The sequence below is a fragment of the Ovis aries genome, chromosome 3 (assembly GCF_016772045.2).
Source record: "Ovis aries strain OAR_USU_Benz2616 breed Rambouillet chromosome 3, ARS-UI_Ramb_v3.0, whole genome shotgun sequence".
NCBI lineage: Eukaryota > Metazoa > Chordata > Mammalia > Artiodactyla > Bovidae > Ovis > Ovis aries.
The window spans coordinates 134,428,237-134,445,697 of NC_056056.1; the positions used below are offsets into that span (position 1 = coordinate 134,428,237).

Consider the following 17,461-nt stretch of genomic DNA (forward strand, 5'->3'; position numbering starts at 1 on the left):
CATTCCTTTTCCCCCTGTCAATAATAATTTTTCATTTCTTCCTTTTTTCTAAATTTATTTTTTTAGTATTATTCGTTTGGCTGTCCCGGCACATGGAATCTTGTTCCCTGACCAGGGATCAAACGTGGGCCTCTTACATTGGGAATGTAGACTCTTAATCACTGGACCACAAGGGAAGTCCTCATTTCTTCCTTTGATCCATCCTGCTGGTTTGCTCATTAAGTAGTTAAAAAATCTTGGTTCTCACTACATATCTGTATTAGTCAAGTTTACCTTGGTGCAAATTTTACTCTGACAAATCATACCATGCCATATACATGGTCCTACCCTTTGTTTTTTTTTCACGTAATACATCTTGAAGGTAGTTTCACATCAGAATATAAAGAGCTTCCTTACTCCTGTTTTGCCACTGTATAGAATCATCATATGGTTACGCAGTATTTACACTCAGAATCAGTTTAGCCAGCCCCCTATTGATGAACATTTAGGTTGCTTCTACTCTTTTATTGTTGCAAACAATGCTGTATGAATAACCCTGTGCACAGCCAGAGACAGAGCCACTCAGAAGCTGATGGGAAGGCTGAAGGGCCTCTAGAGCGCAAAGGAGCCTAAGGGAGGGGCCTGGTTACCTGCTCCCAGCCCAGCCTAGCCGGTCTTCCCCTGGGTCTGTGCCAATCCAGCCTCCTCCTGTCTCCTCCTCTCCATCCTGAGCTCCTGGTATCTCCAGACAGGAAGGGACAGCCTTCGGTTCCCTGAAGACCTGAACTCTGGCTTCCACTGAATGCCAGTGGACGGTGCCTTGGAAAGGAGGATCTTGGGGGCTCGGGGCCTGGGGCTGGTACTATCCCTGGGCTGGAGCCACTGAGGGCACATGCTTAACACACCCTGAGGGCTCTGGTAGGGGATGAAGACCCGGGGCCCGGGAACTTCCTGAGGGGGCTGGGGGTCAGGGGGAGGGGGCGGGGCAGTGCCTAGCAGCTCTGGTACAGACTTCCTTCGGGTTCCCAGTGCAGGGGGGTGTTCAGGGCACAGGGTGTGGCAGGCGGTGGTGAGGAAAGGACTGGCCAGGCTGGTTGTGATGGTCACAAGGTGGTCCAGGACACCCCCTTCCTGAGGAGACTGGACAAAAGGGAGGGTCAAGGTGGCCTGCAGTCGCTCCAGGAGAGACGGGGCGGCCTGAGCCTGGGCCACGAGCCCGGGCAAGGCTGGCCACTCAGGCTGATAATGCCGGCTGAGCTGCTCCACTTGGGGCCGCCGCAGCAGCTGCCGGATCCTCTGCACCGTGTCGAAGCTGTCTGTCAGAAATGCCCACTCCAGGGCGGTCTTGCCCCGGACGGGATCCACTGCTGTCAGGTCAGCACCTGGAGGGTGGGGGGCACAGGAGTGTCACGGGGTAGGACAGGGAATTGCTGACTTGCAGAAGGACAGGTTCTTCAGCAGTAGGACTTAGTGTCTCATCCTGTTGCAGCTGGAAGCTGAGGATCCTCAGTGGCTACAGCCCAGGGTCAGTACCAGCCCCAGATTCAACTTCTGGTTTAGGACTGATGAAGAAATTGGAGTCCAGCCAGGGGAAAAGACTTCAGAGAGACCTACTGGGGGGATCTCCAAACCTAGCGTAGAACAGAGACCCCCTGAGCTAAGGCACTGACCAGAGGGATGGTGTGCAGGTTGCCCAGGATAGGGGGGTCAAGCTGCATCCCCTGGAGCAGGTGGGGGGATCCTGCTGGTTCCCACTCCTGGTTCCTCCCTTCACCACCACACCCCCCCTAATCCTGGGAAGCAGGGAGTGGCTGTCACTCTGAAACAAAGGAGGGGGTGCAGACCTTCCTCCCTTCTCACCCCAAACCCAGTCTGATGCAATGGGGAAGGGAAAAGCTGGAGGCTGGGGGTCCCCAAAGTGAACAACAGAGGGTAGACCCACATCATGGAGTAATGAGGGTCTGAGAATCCCCAGACAATGTGGACTTCACCCCAGGACAACTCTACACTGCCCCTACGTCTCAACTGTCCATCACTGCATCCCTGGAACTCTGGCTCCTCAGAGCTGGAAATAAGCCCAGAGAAGGCCATCACTCTTGTTACACTGGGTAGGTCCACAGAGGGAAGCCGTTTGCCCACAGTCACTCAGCTGGTGGCAGAGCCGGGATGAGAACTCAAGAATCTGGTTCCAGACTCCAGCTTTTTTTTGGTATTAGGTTATCTAGCTGGTCCAGTTATCCTCCCAAGCTTTTTTTTCTGGGACCATCATTCACAGTGTAAATAGAGCTCTCAATAGCTGGAGCCTTTGTCAGAAGCCCCAGCACACTCTCAACTCCAGGAGGTCAGCCTGGATTGATCTTCCTTTTCCATCTCTTTCCTCATTGCAACTATGACAGCAGGCAGTGCTGGTGGGGAAGGATGGGGGAGGGACTCGAGGCCACTGATCCTGCACCTGCCATGAGGAGGGCAGCGACACATTCCGAGCGATCCCGCATGGCGGCCTTCATCAGCGCGGTCAGTCCCCGCTGGTCCCGGCGCTCCAGGTCAAGGCCTGCATAGTAGTTGATCAGGTGACTCACCAGAGACACGTGGCCTACAAGGCACCAAGGGCTGAGCTTAGCTACTCAAGAAAGGGATGACAAAGCCCCAAACCCACCCTCCACCCAACAAGGCAGCATCTGGGGTGTGAGAACGTCATTGCAGGCAGTGCGGGGCTATGGTCGGGTCTGGAGCAGGGGCACTGATTAAGGATGGGGTTAGCAGCCTCTTACCTGCTTGGGCAGCCAGCATGAGGGCTGTGTCCCCTTCTTTGTCCTGCTGGTTCACATCCAGGAAAGGACAGCGGCTGAGCAGGGCCACCACACTTTGGAAACCATGGTAGCAGGCGACCATGAGGCCTGTCTGGAGGAGGGGCAGCTCAGCCCCTGTAGTTTCCTCCAGGAGCTCCTTGGGGGCCCTGTGTCCTCTAACCCATAACTGTCTCAGAGATGTCCCAGGCCCCGGGAAGACCCACTCTTACCCACTCCCTCCTGAGGACCCAGGTGATGGGTGCTGACCCTGAAGCTCACAGAGCCCTTGCTGCCCTGCAAAGCCCCCTGGGGTGGCTCACCCTCCCGTTGCCATCCACCTGGGTGGCTTCCTCTGGGGAGACCCCATCATCCAGCATGGCTTGCAGCTGGGCAGGGTCATTGCGGACACAGGCCCAGTACAGGGCCCCCAGTGTGCAGCTTGGGGTAGAGGCCTCACTGCCCAGGCAGGACGGGGCCTCTGACGTGTCCAGCCCCCCCTTCTGCCAGGTCGGCTCCTGGTCTTCCATCTTGGAGCCAAGAAGGTGATTGGCTTCTTCTCACGCAGTTCGCATCTATAACACAAGATGAGGGGAACAGTGTCTCCCTGGACCCCAGGAGGGATCCCAGCAGTTGTGACTGCCCCCCTGGCCCTGGGGAGAGCTTTTTCTTGCTGGAGTCTCCTGTCCCATTCTTCTTGGAGAGAGGACAAACCCCTGGCAGAGAGTTGCAAGAGTCTTAAGAGGACAGGAGTCCTTCACTATTAAATGAAGATCCTAGTGAGATTCAAGGAGAGGGGCAGTCTTCTCTTTCCCATGGGACCTTACCTGGGGTTCGCAGGGTCCCTAGCAGGCAGTCACTGCTGGGGCCCAGCCTGGAGCCCGCAGCAGCCCCCAGACTCCTGGGAGCACACTCACCGAGTCTCTGGAGTGTCTCGAGGTGGACTATCCGCCCCAGGAAGCAACGCTGGTAACAGATGGCTCGACTTAACGGAAAAAGCTGCCTGTAACACCTCGGAGCCGAGCTGGATCAAGCCGGGTTAGTTGCGGGGAGGCGGTGGCGGGGGGAGCAGGGCGGAGCCGGCGCTCTCCAGTCCAAGATGACAGAGACCCGCCCCCAAAGCCTGCCCAGAGTGGGCGGGGCCCGAGTCAGGGCAGCTTCGCCCCCGAGGAGGCGGTTCTGGGAATAAGCACCCCATCTCCCCCGACGCACTCACCTTGCGCCTTAAGGGGGGACTGGCTGTCTCAGAATCCGATCCGATGGTGGAAGGGCTACAACGTCCCCAAACTCACTCTCAGAAAGTCCCTTCTTCCTTGGTGGAGCGGGATCTTGGTGAGGGGGTGGTGGTGGAAGAGGGTGCTAGTGATGACATCTCACTAAACAGGGGCTGGAGCAGAGATGGGGGTTCCAGGGGTCACCCGGATCTATTTTTTGAGGTTCTGGAGAAATTAAAGTATAAAGAATTGCTAATTAAGGGTACGAAAATTATGATATAGAAAGTTTACTGGTTTAGTTTGTTGTGGTAAATTAAATATGAAATATTTAAACTGTGTTGATATCTAAATGAATTCATTTGATTATGTAAGCTGTTTATTTATATTTATTAAATTAATAATGAAGTATTGTTAAACCAGTCTTTAAGTTAAATTACTATTAAATATCAAGTTTAATGAATTGGTTTTGGGCCTCGGGTGTAGAAAATGGAGAAAGTCATATTCCTCTGCTTATATCAGTCCAATTATAAGACTGTATGAGCTCTCTCTCTTGTTTTACTTTACTTTATTTGGTTTATCTCTTTCATCCCTGATCTCCAGAGCCCATTCTCCTTTCCTTTACCAATTGACACAAATATCCTTGAAAATGTACATTTCATTGAGAAAGGTAGTGTTGATTTGTGTACGTTTTAACTAACACCTTGCTTCCCTTGTGGCTCAGCTGGTAAAGAATCTGCCTGCAATGCAGGAGACCTGGGTTCGATCCCTAGGTTGGGAAGATCCCCTGGAGAAGGGAAAGGCTACCCATGCCAATATTCTGGCCTGGAGAATTCCATGGACTATACAGTCCATGGGGTTGCAAAGAGTCCCACACGACTGAGGGACTTTCACTTTCACAATAACTGACACCCTGGATTGTGCTAAGCTCATTGTGTTTCTTCTTTTCACTCACAGCTCTGTTTTCAGCTTCTGTCCTTGTTGCATTCCTTGCAGTGTATCGGTCAGGAGTGCCTTTGGTTGTAAGTAATCAAAAACTGACCTCAGCAGTGTGGTATCTGCCACAGACTGTTCAACATCCATCCAAAACTACAGATGCTGAAAAGCTAAAATGACACCTCCCAGATTCTTGTGAGCTAGGAATCTATGATTTATGTTCTGCTCTTGTGCGAGACATAAATTTGGAATACAGCTAAGTAGCATGGGACATCCGTTTTGCTGTCACAGATCATGATAGATGCAGGGGGATTCTGGTGAGTAGCTTCCTGATTCATCGGCTTCCTGTAGTAATGACTGTTGTTTTCCCCATCACAGGCAGAGGTCATGTGCCTCTCGAAGCTGGGAGTTGTTCCTGGACCTAAAGCCTGCTTCTCCATTTAAACTAGCCAGATTTATTTCTATTGTCTGTAATTGAACAGACACTCTGACACATGTGGCTTAAACAAATAGAGATTTATTCTTCATACAAGATAAAAAGTTCAGGGATAAAAAACTGTTGGTGTTGATTTAGTAAGTTAAGATGTCAAGGTCTGGGATCCCCTGGTAGCTCAGTGGTAAAGAATACGCCTACCAATGCAGGAGACACAGGTTCGATCCCTGATCCAGGAGGATCCCACATGCTGAGGTGTGCCACAACTATTGAGCCTATGCTCTCCAGCCTAGGAAATACAGCTGCTGAACCCATGTGCCTGGAGTCTGAGCTCTGAAACAAGAGAGTGTACCGCAGTGAGAAGCCTGCAAACCTCAGCTGGAGAGCAGCCTCTGCTTGCCGCAGCGAGAGACAAAGTCTGCGTAGTAACAAAGACCCGGCACAGCCAGTAAAGAAAGAAAGAAAATGATATATATATATAAAGATGTCAAGGTCTTCTCTAGGAGTCTCTTGGCTTTCCCTCATGGTCACAAGAAGGCTGCTGTACCCATAGCCATCACAGCAAAATGTGGTGAATGCACACTATGGATTTTGTGCAGCAGCTGGAAGAAATCGACTAGATTATTTGTTAGACATCACTGATAGATAATGCAGTTCCTATCCACAGCCCCCCATTCTCTCTAGTCACCTTTTAGTTAGGTAAGGCAAAGTAACACAATTTTGGCCAATGAAATGCAAGCAGCACTCTGATGGGTGAGGATCCTGGAAAAATCTTTGTTCTCTTGATAAAATATGTGCAGTGTACCTTTTAACCTGTCTTTCTTCCCTATTCCTGCTGCATAGAATTCTATAGAGTGTATCCGTTGCATTTTACTTATCTCCTCTTCCAGTGTTGGATACATATGTTGTCTCCAACTTCATGCCACTGCAAATAATACTGCAGCGAGCATCCTTGTACATCTCTAGTTGTAGAGCTGAGAAAGAGCTTCTCTGAGACTGCTAGGTCATAGGACATACACATACTTATTGACCAGGTCCTGTCACACTGCTCCCTATCTTGCAGTGTACCCACCAACAGTGCACTGAAGTATCCCAAATCCGTACCAACCCTTGTACTTATTTGGCCTTTTAATTTAAAAACATATATATATATTTATGTATTTGGCTGCACCGGGTCTTAGTTGTGGCACACGGGATCTTTACTTGCGGCATGCAAACTCTTAGTTGCCACATATTCCCCGCCCAGGTATCAAACCCGGATCCCTTTCATTGGGAGCACAGAGTCTTAGCCATTGGACCACCAGGGAAGTCCCCTTCGACTTCTAGTTTTTGTCAACCTGATAGTACAGAACTGTAAAGGGATACGGCTATTTTGCATTGGATTTTTCTGATTATTAACAAGTTGAGCATCTCTACATACCTGACAGTCATTCTTGTTTCCCCTCCTGGGAATCACCTGTTGATAGTATTGGTCCAGTGTTCTATTGGATTTTCCTGTCTTTTTCTGATTGAATTTTCAAGAATTCCTTTTAATATTCTAGATAATAAACACATAGTTAGACGGGTTTTGGGTGTGGCAACTATATAAAACTTTCTGTTAGCTTTATCTGTTGAGAACTTTATTGATAGAAATCCTAAATTTTGATGTGGTTAAATTCATAAAAATTTCTCCTTATACTTGATGCTTTTGAGTCTTGCTTGAGAAGAATTTCCCATTCCAAGATCACAACGATCTTCATTTCTTTTATTAATTTGCAGGTTTTTTTAGTATTTAGTCTTTAATCCATCTGTAATTTACTTTTATATATGCTATGAGGAAGACTCTGTTATGAACTGAATTGGGTCCCCCTAAAATTCATATGTTGAAGCCTTGACCCCTTACTGTGACTATATTTGGAGATAGGGACATAATGGAGGTAATTAGGATCGAATGAGGTCATAGGATAAGGCCCCAATCCAATAGGGGCCTGCTGTCCTTTTATTTCTGTAATTAAACAGCATTCTTGGCTGCGCTGGGTCTTGGTTGCAGTGCACGGGGTTTCCCTAGTTGCGGCCTTGTGGCCTTCTGTTGCACCACAGGGTCTCTCCCTGCTGTGCGCAGGCTTAGTTGCCCTGCGGCGCATGCAATCTTGGTTCCCCAACCGAGGATCCAATCCACGTCCCCTGCATCGGAAGGCAGAAGGCGGGTTCTCAACCACTGGACCACCAGGGAGGCCCTGGGACTGCTATCCTTTTAAGAAAAGGAAGAAAAAAAGAAGAGGAAGAAAGGAAGCAACGTTGGAGCACGCTCCCTCTTTTCTTTGTCTCCTTCTTCCTCCCCCTGCCATGCCAGCCCCTGTGTAAGGACAGTGGCAAGGCCATGAGAAGATACAGTGAGAAGACAGCCATCTACAAGCCGTCTACAAGAGAGACCTCCTACAGGAAACCAACTCTGCTGACGTCTTGATCTTGGACTTCCAGCCCCCAGAACTGTGAGAAAATTAATTTCTATGGTTTAAGCCTCCTATTCTCTGGTCCCTTGTCATGGCAGCTCAAACAGACTAATATAAAATCCAGCCTTTTCTCCAACTAGTGAACAACCCCATCTATTAAGCAATTGTCTTTCCCCTGATTTGTAGCATCATCTTTACCATCTATAAACTTTGAGTTCTCTTTAAAGTTTCATGTTGTGTTTAAGTTCTCTTTTATCATGTTATTAGAGCCTTCCTCTGTTCATGCAACACTGATTTTACTACATCAGTTTTGCAGCATGTTTGACTACCTAACGGGGTGAACTCTCCATCTTTCATTTCTTTTTCAAAATTGATTTTTATCTTTTCATATAAAATTACAAATCAGTTTGCTGAATTCTTTAGAAAAGAATTTGCCAGCATTTTGATAGGAATTGCATTGAATTTATAGATTAATTTGAAGACAGTGGACTGCTTCACAATGTTAAATTTTCTCTTCCACAGAACAGGGTATATTTATTCATTTTCCAGATTTTCCTTTATATCCTTCAATAGTGCTAACTTTTCTTCTTCTCCAGCACAGTCTTATACATTCACTGGTAGGTGGATTCCTAGATTCTTTCTAGCTTTTCTTGCTACCATAATTGAAGTCTCATGTTTTTGTTTTGCTTATTGTTGATGTAGATGCAACTTTTTCTTAGCCTTCATGTATGTTGAATCAGATTAAGCACAATCCCCAGTTAATGACATATTCTCCTTATTGATGCCTGTATAATCTGCTTTTATTTTATTTTATTCAGTTCAGTTCAGTTCAGTCGCTCAGTCGTGTCTGACTCTTTGCAACTCCATGAATCGCAGCATGCCAGGCCTCCCTGTCCATCACCAACTCCCGGAGTATACCCAAACTCATGTGCATCGAGTTGGTGATGCCATCCAGCCATCTCATCCTCTGTCGTCCCCTTCTCCTCCTGTCCCCAATCCCTCCCAGCATCAGGGTCTTTTCCAATGAGTCAACTCTTCACATGAGGTGGCCAGAGTATTGGAGTTTCAGCTTTAGCATCAGTCCTTCCAAAAGAACACCCAGGGCTGATCTCCTTTAGAATGGACTGGTTGGATCTCCTTGCAGTCCAAGGGACTCTCAAAAGTCTTCACCAACACCACAGTTAATTATTTTTAATAAGGCAATAAGCACCCAGAATAACAAGCAAAATCTCCATGCAAAAGCTAGAATCTGACATCACACAACATGATTTCTTCAATTACCCTCTGTCTCTCCCCACTCAAGGCAGCTATAATCCTGAATTTCATATCCATTATTTTGTTGCTTTCCTTGATATAGTGTTTTATTGCATCTTTAGATATTCCTCCAAAGTATATACATTATGTATATTATACATGTATAATTCAGGTATTTTAGTTTGCAGGATGTAAATGCTGTGGTAGTCATTTGCTGTCTGCTTTTATCATTGAATAACATTTGCTAGGAGTCACTCATACTGTTGCGTGGTGCTACAGTCCGTTCATCTTGGTTGCTATCTAATACTCTACTGTCTGAATATACCGCAGCTATCCTACTGCCTTATAGATGGATATGGGGGTGTTTCCAAGTTTCTGCTACTATAAATTGTGCTTGAGTTTGCCTAACTCAACAACTGTCCTCAGACTAAAGTACATTCCTTGCTCTGTTTCCCTGAGTTTCTACCTTCCCTTAGATTTCAACCTAATAAATTCTTGCTCTCTAGCCAATTCTTCTGGCTTTTAAATAATTTGCACTTGTATTTTAACTAGCATTTTTACTGTTTTACTCAGAAAGATTAGCTCCCAAGTCCAGCCAGTCATATTATTGGAAATAGAATTTCCTCTAATCCTAATTTAAAAATCAGTCTAATAGGAAAATGGGCAAAAGACATGGTAATTAATTCATAGAATAAATACAAATGGCCAAAATAAATATATGAAAAGATGCTTCATTTCACAAGTAAGCAGGAAAAGGCAGATTAAAACAATAACGAAATATTACTTTGGACCATCATTTCAGCAAAAATTAAACATTAATAATTTTAAATACTTACACTATTGGAAGAATGTAAATTAGCAGAGTATTTTTGGAAATTATTTTGACAGTGTCTATCAAAATAACAAATGTACGTACACATTAACCCAGCACTTTGGGAAAGTGCCTTCCCAAAACAGCACTTGCATATGTGAACAAAGATATACGGGATATACTTTGCAGCATTATTTGAATTGAAAATGTCACTCAGTCATGTCCAACTCTATGTGACCCCATGAACTGAAGCTTGCCAGGTTCCTCTGTCCATGGGGTTTCCCAGGAAAGAAAACTGGAGTGGGTAGCCATTCCCTTCTCCAGATCTTCCTGACCCGGGTCTCCGACATTGCAGGCAGATTATTCATATTAATTTTTTAAATTTTAGAAACAACTTTTAAATGTTCATCAGTAGAAGAAGGGCTTGAAAAAATATGCACATGCAAATTTTGCCTTCATTAAAAAATAATAGGGTACATCCCTATGGACTGCTGTGGAAACAGCTCTTAGATGTGTTAAGAAGAAAAACCCAAGGTAACATATATGTGGTATGTGTGTGCATGCACACACACAGTTGGCTGCTTACATGTATGTAAAGGCCTGAAACAGTAGTTCTCAACATCGGCTGCACAGTGTATTTTAAAAATAGTGATACCTGGAGCCACCCCAGAGATTCTGAGGTAATTGGTCTGGGGCACAACTTGGGCAATGGGATTTTAAAAATCTCCCCATGTGATCCTAGTGTGCAGGCAAAGTTGAGAGCTGCTGTAAAGAATGAAGCTCATTAAAATGTTGGTGGTAAGGAACATCCCTGGTGGTCCAGTGGTTAAGACTCCACGCTTCGAATGCAGGGAGGGTGGGTTTGATCCCCGGTCAGGGAACATGCCACACAATTAAAAAAAAAAAAATGTTGGCAATAATTAACTTAAGGAGGGGGATAGGAATGAAGTGAAAGGGGACCTTCATATTTTGTTTTTCAATGTTTGAATCTTCCACCAGGATAATTATTTCTTGATGACAAAAAGGGGAAAGAAAAGAAGCAGAAATAGTTCCTCCTCTTCTTCCCCAGCCTTTCCTGTAGAGTTCATCATCCCTGAGTGCTCTGTTCTTCATTCACTCACGATTCATTCATTCAATAACTATCGTTAATCTTGTACTTGGCTGTTTCCCGCACCTGGGTCCCCTCTGTCTCCTGCATGTGGGACAGTGTCCACCACTCCGAAAATTCATTCACCACGTTCATGTGAATTTCCTGAGTCTCTCCTTTGATCTCAACCCCTCAGCACCCCTCAGGAGTGACTGTAGAGGGCTAGGAGCCTTTAACCTGTTCTGAGAGTCCCATAGCTAAAACATCTAGCTAGGTGAAAGGGGCTTTCACATTTTGCTTTTTCAATGCTCTTCCTTCCTAGAGAAAGTCTCAGCAGTCCACTACACTCCACCCCCAGCCTCTTCAAGGGTCCTGTTTCTGCAAGGCCACTCTCAGCCAACAGGTGGCAGCCCTGTGCAGGAATTGGGAGAGCACACCCAGCCCAAAAGAATGGAGGCTATAGTAGAGGGTTCTGGGGTCAGGCGCAGGGGCAGGTCTTGGCAGGACAGGTGCACAGAGGGAGAGGGGTGGGGTTCCATTTTTGGCACAGAGTACAAAGGACAAGAGAGTTATTTTTGTAGGTCAACATTAACCAACTGGTCTGGGCACCCAGGTTTGTGAGGTTTCTTTCCCCTTCCATCTGCAGCAGTGCCCCCTTTGGAGGTGTCCTCTACAGGCTTTGTCCTCAAGAGGACTCTCTGTTCCTCCCCAGCCCCTGTTCAGCACCCCAGCCTGGGTCTTGACTCTTCCTGCCTGTATATGTCTTTGCTAATAGAGATGATTATGGTGGTGGGAGAATGGAGGTTGCTGGTTAATGTGTAGAATAAGGATAACATCTTGGGTGATATAGGGACCCTCTGTCAGGTACATTTCCTTCTGGAGTCTCATGTGGCAGACTTAAGGATTAACAGTGAAGGAACTGTCCAGGTTATCCTGCTATTATCTCTGAGCTGCTGAGGTCTGACAAAAGTTCTCCAGAATGCTCTTTTCTTGCCACTCCGGTTTCTCTTCAGCCTGGCTCTCTTCACTGCCTTCTGTCTGTCTGTCTCCTTTCTGTCTGGCTTCACTTTTTATCCATCCTTTCAGCTTTTGATCTTTCTCATCTTATTGTCTGGATCCTTCTTTTTATCCTTCTAACTCTCTCTCTTAAGTCCTGATAATATACATTGTTTAGAACACAAGCTTGATTCTCTATCTCGCTCTCTGACTGTCATGCCATATCTCCAGCCATCTAATCCTCTGGGCTGGGTTTTTCAGGAGTCTTGACTTGTGGAATTCAATCAGGGAAAAAAAAAAGGGGGGGCGGTTAGGGAGAGCACAGTTGCAAATTTGCAGAGAAAGAGCTCAGCAAAGTCTTCGGTGCAATCTAGAACACAGATCAGTCACCTGTTGGGAGTCAAATGTCTTGTCAGCTCCTCTTCCTTTTTTCTAGAATCTTTCTCCAGCATGAGCCCCTCTACTCCCACCCTACATGCTTAGTGGCAGGTACAGCTAGGGCCAGAGGTCAGTAGGGAAATGGGCCAACCCCGCTTAAGGACTAGACATGGAATGGGACTCAGCAGGCTGGGGCGGAGAATGGAGGAGGTGGCCTCTGACCCCAGCTCTGGCCCCTTCTGGGGGTCCTGTGTGACCTGCCATAGGTCATGGCCCCTCCTCCCCAACGACAATCTACATCACAAAACCCACAGCTCGTAACTCACTGCCAACCAGGGAAGTCTGGGATTGATTTAGGGCCCCCTCTGATCAGTTCACCCTCACTAGACTGTGGCCCCTGCGGTGGGGGTGGGGACGAGGGTCATGGGTGAAGTTCAGGCAGGGGTATCCTGGCCCAGGACTACATCATACCTGTGGCACTCTTAGTGGATTTGTTGGGGGAGGGATCCAGGCATAGGAACTCAAGTTTCTCACCCACCAGCCCATCCGCGCTGGCTCAGCCCAGGGCCATACTGACGGAGCAGCGTCCATGGCTTATTAGGCTTGCAGGGTCGGAGTCCTCAGGATTCAGGTCCCTGGCATCTTACAAAGCAAAGAGAGCATTCTCACCCACCAAGGGATTAGGTAGCTGAGTCCTAAATAAGCCCCTCCACCCATCACCACAAACCTCATGTATACTGCTGGGCTCAGGGGAATCTTCCCAGGCTAGGGTTCCACAGTCCACCTTCAATTACATGTGTGTTTCACCTGGTGCATTTCATGTTGTTAGTTTCCATCCAACCACTATATACTTCTGGAGATAATCACTAAGAATCTCCTCCACTTGGAATGTTGCCAAGTTTTTTGCGCATCATCCACAGTAAATATGGGCTTCCCTGGTGACTCAGACGGTAAAAAATCTGCCTGCCAATGCAGGAGACCTGGGTCGGGAAGATCCCCTGGAGAAGGAAATGGCAACCCACTCCAGTATTTTTGCTTGGAGAATCCCATGGACAAGAAGAGCTTGGTGGGCTACAGTCTATGGGGTCGCAAAGAGACACGACTGAGCAACTAACACACAGTAAAGACATCTACCTCTGGCCCTAGGACACATGAATATGCATACAGCTAAAAGCAAAGTGTGGGGCTTCCCTGGTGGTCCAGTGTTTAGGTCCAGGTGGCTGCCACAGCAGGGGACACAAGTTCAATCCCTGGTCTGGAAAGATCCCCCATGCTGTGGAGCAACTAAGTCTGTGAGCCACAGCTCCTGAAGTCTGTGTGCTCTAGAGCCCATGTTCCATGACAAGAGAAACCACCGAAATGAGACGCCTGTTCCCCTGCGAGTAGGGAGCCCCTCACTCTCTGAAAACTAAAGGAAGCCCGGGCGCAGCAATGACCACCCAGTGCACCCATCAACACATAAACAACTAAATAAATAAAAGCAAAGTGTAATAAAACTGTGTTTGGCACTGTGATGTTTTCTACTCCATTTTAAGAAACATTAAAAAAAAAATACTTTTATGAACCACTAAGGGGCTGACAGTTTATAAGTAACTTCTTACATTTTTTACAGCTTCACAAGCTGTTAACGCCCATTTTACAAACGGGAAAATCCGAATCATCTTCATAAAAGCCGGTGAGGTCGTCAGGAAGGGTTCTCTCATTGACCCATTTTATAGATGAAGAGACACAGACTCTGAGAGGTTCATGGACCTGCTTGGGATCACCCAGCTGGTGAGTGACAGAGACGGCCTTCCAAGACAGTCTTCCCTGGGCAGGGTGGGTTTGTGATCCTCACACACTGTGGCGCCCCTCCTCAACCCTCCCCATTGATATCTTTGTCTCTTTCCAGTTTGAAGGCCATCTCTTCCAAGGGGAAGATGGAGGGCCAGAACAGCTGAGTAATTCTGTTTTCCATGTCATCTGTTAACCCTGCACCATCTGCCAAATCTACTCTCAGCCCTGACCTGCTCTCTGAGTGGCTGGAGTGGGGGAGGAGGCGTTTTCCTGGGGTCTGGACTCAGAACACCCACAGAAAACTCATTTTTCTGCTCAGAACCAACAGCAGTGGCCTAGAATTACAGGGCGTGTCAGGGAGTGGAGCAAGAGGGGAGAAAGGATTTTCTGACATCAGAGGGACAAAACAATAGCAGTCCCCCGCCCCCTCCTCTTCAGGGGCTTGTCTTCAGGCCCCTCACACCTTCACCTTGGTGAGGCTCTGGACCTGTGGGGAGGGTGAGTTGACCACAGCAACCGGAGCTAAGACGTAAGTCCATCTTACAGGGAGCTGAGGCAGATTTATGGGGCCTCGGGTGTGGCCGGCTGTTACTCAGCCTCTGACTTTTTAATTCCCCAGCCTCCTCACCCAGCCCGCCTCCTCCCTGAGAAGGCTTTTGTGCAGGACAATGAGGAATCTATAAATTCCGGGGGACATGGACATGGGGGAGGGGAGCACTGGTCACTTAGGCTCAGCGTAGACAGCAAAGGGGGGGCCTTCAGGGACCTGCCGCGTCTCAACTGTTCTACACAGGCCCAGAGAGAACGGTGGGGCCAAGCCTTACCACTGCCTTTGACAGACAACAAGCTGAGCCTCCCAGGCGAAGGGTGTCTCTAGTCCCTGCTTCGTTCACTCCGTCTTTGGGTTTGGGTGTCAATACATCACTGTATTTATTTATCCTCCCTCTCTTCCTCATCCCCTAGTCATTCCCTCACCCGGGCATTATTCACTCAACAAACACTCACTGAGTACTAAGTGTCCAGGTCAAGGATGGGGGACACAACGGGCAGACCTTGGCTGGCCCTGGAGGAGCACACAGCAGAGAGCTGTGGCTCAGAGGGGCCAAAGTGGAGCTCTAACCTTAGTTTTTCAGGCTGGCAACCTTCACCCTCCTCTCTTTGCTCAGCAGGTCCTCTGCAGGTGATGTACTTCCGTTGGCATTTTTTTTAATATATAGAAGCATAGTTGATTTACAATGTTGTGTTAGTTTCGGGTATACGGCAAAGCAATTCAGTTACACACGTATCTTTATTTTTTTCAGATTCTTTTCCCTTATAGGTTAGAGCATTTTTAACGTACCTGCCAAGGGCTCTGGGAGTTAGGGATCATGTAAGTGTCCCCGGACACTTTGCTAATATGGCGCTGAGAAGGTAAGTGGTTGCCCTCTGGCAGGGAACAGCACACCAGGACCCAGGCCCTTACCTCTGCATCACAGCTGCACCTCTGGGTGCTGCAGGGACCCAGAGCAAGGGCATGGGCTGTGGCCTAAACGTCCTCTTCTACTCACTTGCCCAAACTAGCCCTGGGCCACCATACTGACCCTTCCTCAGTTTTCTGTTCTTCTGTTCTGTTCCCCCTTCATGCAGTACTAAATGCCCCATGCTCAACCGTGTATTTACTCACCTCACCCTTCCATTGTATGATAATAATGAATGAATCCAATGCTTATGACGTATGTGTATGTTTGCTGAACAATCACACATCCTGTGTGTCTTGTTGTGTGTCTACTTGTAAACTAGGGATATTTGTACGTACTTCGTCATACAAATTAATCAAGCCGTGTGAAGCACTTAATGCCTGGCACATAGTAAGTGTTCAGTAAATGTGGTTGCTAAGACTTCTCTTACTGGAAACCACAGGCTGGTCCACATGAATGAGGTATATGGGTGAAGACAGGGGTTTGCAGCAGGTCCATCTCAAAGAGTAGCCCCTGAGAGGTGAGCAGATGGCCAGTTCATTTCCCAGGGAATCCCGCATTCCTGAAATGAATGGAGATGTTGAGCACTTTCTAGGTTTGTGCTGGGTGTCAGGCTAGCAGACAACAAGAAACATCCCCAAATTCATGGAGCTGGCCTTCTGGTAGATGAAACAGACCACAAACCAAGTGAATGAAGAAGACAGTTACAGAAAGTGCTACGTCCTGCGGAAGATACAGATAAGGCTAAGTGACACAGTACATCGGCAGATGGCGCGTGGGGCTGCTGCAGTATTGAGGTCAGGGCTGATGAGGAGGTGACATCCCTGTGAAAAACCTGGGCAGAGCGTTCAGGGCAAAGGGATCCTCATGGCCAAGGCCAGAGACGGGGGAAAGCTTGTCAAGTTCAAGGAGCAGAAAGGCAGCCAGTGGGAGCAGAGCCCAAGCAGAACAGGGAATGATGGAGGAGAGGTCGGCACAGGCAGGGGCCAGGGTGAGAAGCTGGGGCTCTCCTCCAGGGGAAGCCATGGAGGTTGTTTAGCAGAAGTGACATGCTCTGATTTGTTGTCTGATTTGTATTTTTAACGGGCCCCTGGCAGCTGGGTGAGCTGACTCTTGACCCAAGAGGGAGCTTCTGCAGTTGTGCAAGGAAGTAGGAGTAATAGGGGCTTGCACCCTGGAGAGAGTGGCAAGCAGGGGCTGATCCAAGATACATCTTGGAGAGAATTCCCTGCTTGTCTAGTGGTTAGGGCTCCGTGCTCTCACTGCCAGTGGCCTGGTTCAGTTCCTGCTTGGAGAACTAAAATCCCACAAACCCAGCAGTATGGCAAGATACTATCTTGGAGGTAGAAAAACATTTGCTAGTGGACTGGACAACGGAAGGACGGGAGAGAAATTCGGGGAGGAGACAAAGAGCTAGAGAATCCAGGTTTGCAAAGCTGTCTGGGCCCTGGATCTTGAGAGCCCTTTTGCTCTCTCTGGCCTTGCCCCACAGAGGTCATTTGCATTCCTTCACACAGTCGGCTGCCCTAAAGCAAGGGCAGTCCAAGATCGTTCTTTCCATCCCTCGGTGAGAAAAGGTGCCCCATGCCTTCCTCCAGAGTCAACACCTGCCAAAGTGAAGCTTGAATTTCAGACCATTCACTCCCGGCCATTGTTGAGACCATAACCCGCACAAGCGCACAGCTCCCCTCTCCCCAGCCTGGACCAGTGGCCCGGCCTGAAACATCCTCGGATCTCAGACCTACAGGCGACGGGCTTGTAAGGACACCGGCCTGAGACGACTCAGGGCAGGAGCGGGAAGGGAGGGCTTGGCCTTTCCTAAGGGAATCTCCCGGCCGCGCTCCCGGGGGAAGGAAGTCCCTTCCCGGACCTGCGCCCCCGACCCCGCTCCCTGCCGAGGAGGCCGCTGCCCCTCCCGCCCGCGA

The 17,461-nt window shown here is 48.2% G+C and overlaps 1 protein-coding gene across 5 annotated transcripts in view; it reads right to left on the bottom strand.

The window, feature by feature from the left end:
• The window catches only part of ANKRD33 (ankyrin repeat domain 33), a 43,902-nt gene that overhangs the window by 2,298 nt on the left and 24,143 nt on the right, over positions 1 to 17,461 (bottom strand). Inside the window, exons 2-8 of one of the 5 annotated variants that reach the window (XM_060412557.1) lie at positions 12,775 to 12,945; positions 6,766 to 6,882; positions 3,683 to 4,204; positions 3,089 to 3,340; positions 2,751 to 2,880; positions 2,432 to 2,572; positions 630 to 1,361 (exon numbers count right to left, since the gene is read on the bottom strand). In XM_060412557.1, the coding sequence (XP_060268540.1) occupies positions 646 to 1,361; positions 2,432 to 2,572; positions 2,751 to 2,880; positions 3,089 to 3,295 (1,194 nt within the window). In that variant the 5' untranslated portion in view covers positions 3,296 to 3,340; positions 3,683 to 4,204; positions 6,766 to 6,882; positions 12,775 to 12,945 and the 3' untranslated portion in view covers positions 630 to 645. Of the gene's footprint in view, positions 1 to 489; positions 1,362 to 2,431; positions 2,573 to 2,750; positions 2,881 to 3,088; positions 3,341 to 3,682; positions 4,205 to 6,765; positions 6,883 to 12,774; positions 12,946 to 17,461 lie in introns of those variants that run through there. The other 4 variants (XM_060412558.1, XM_060412559.1, XM_060412556.1 and 1 more) reach the window with 4 other exon arrangements.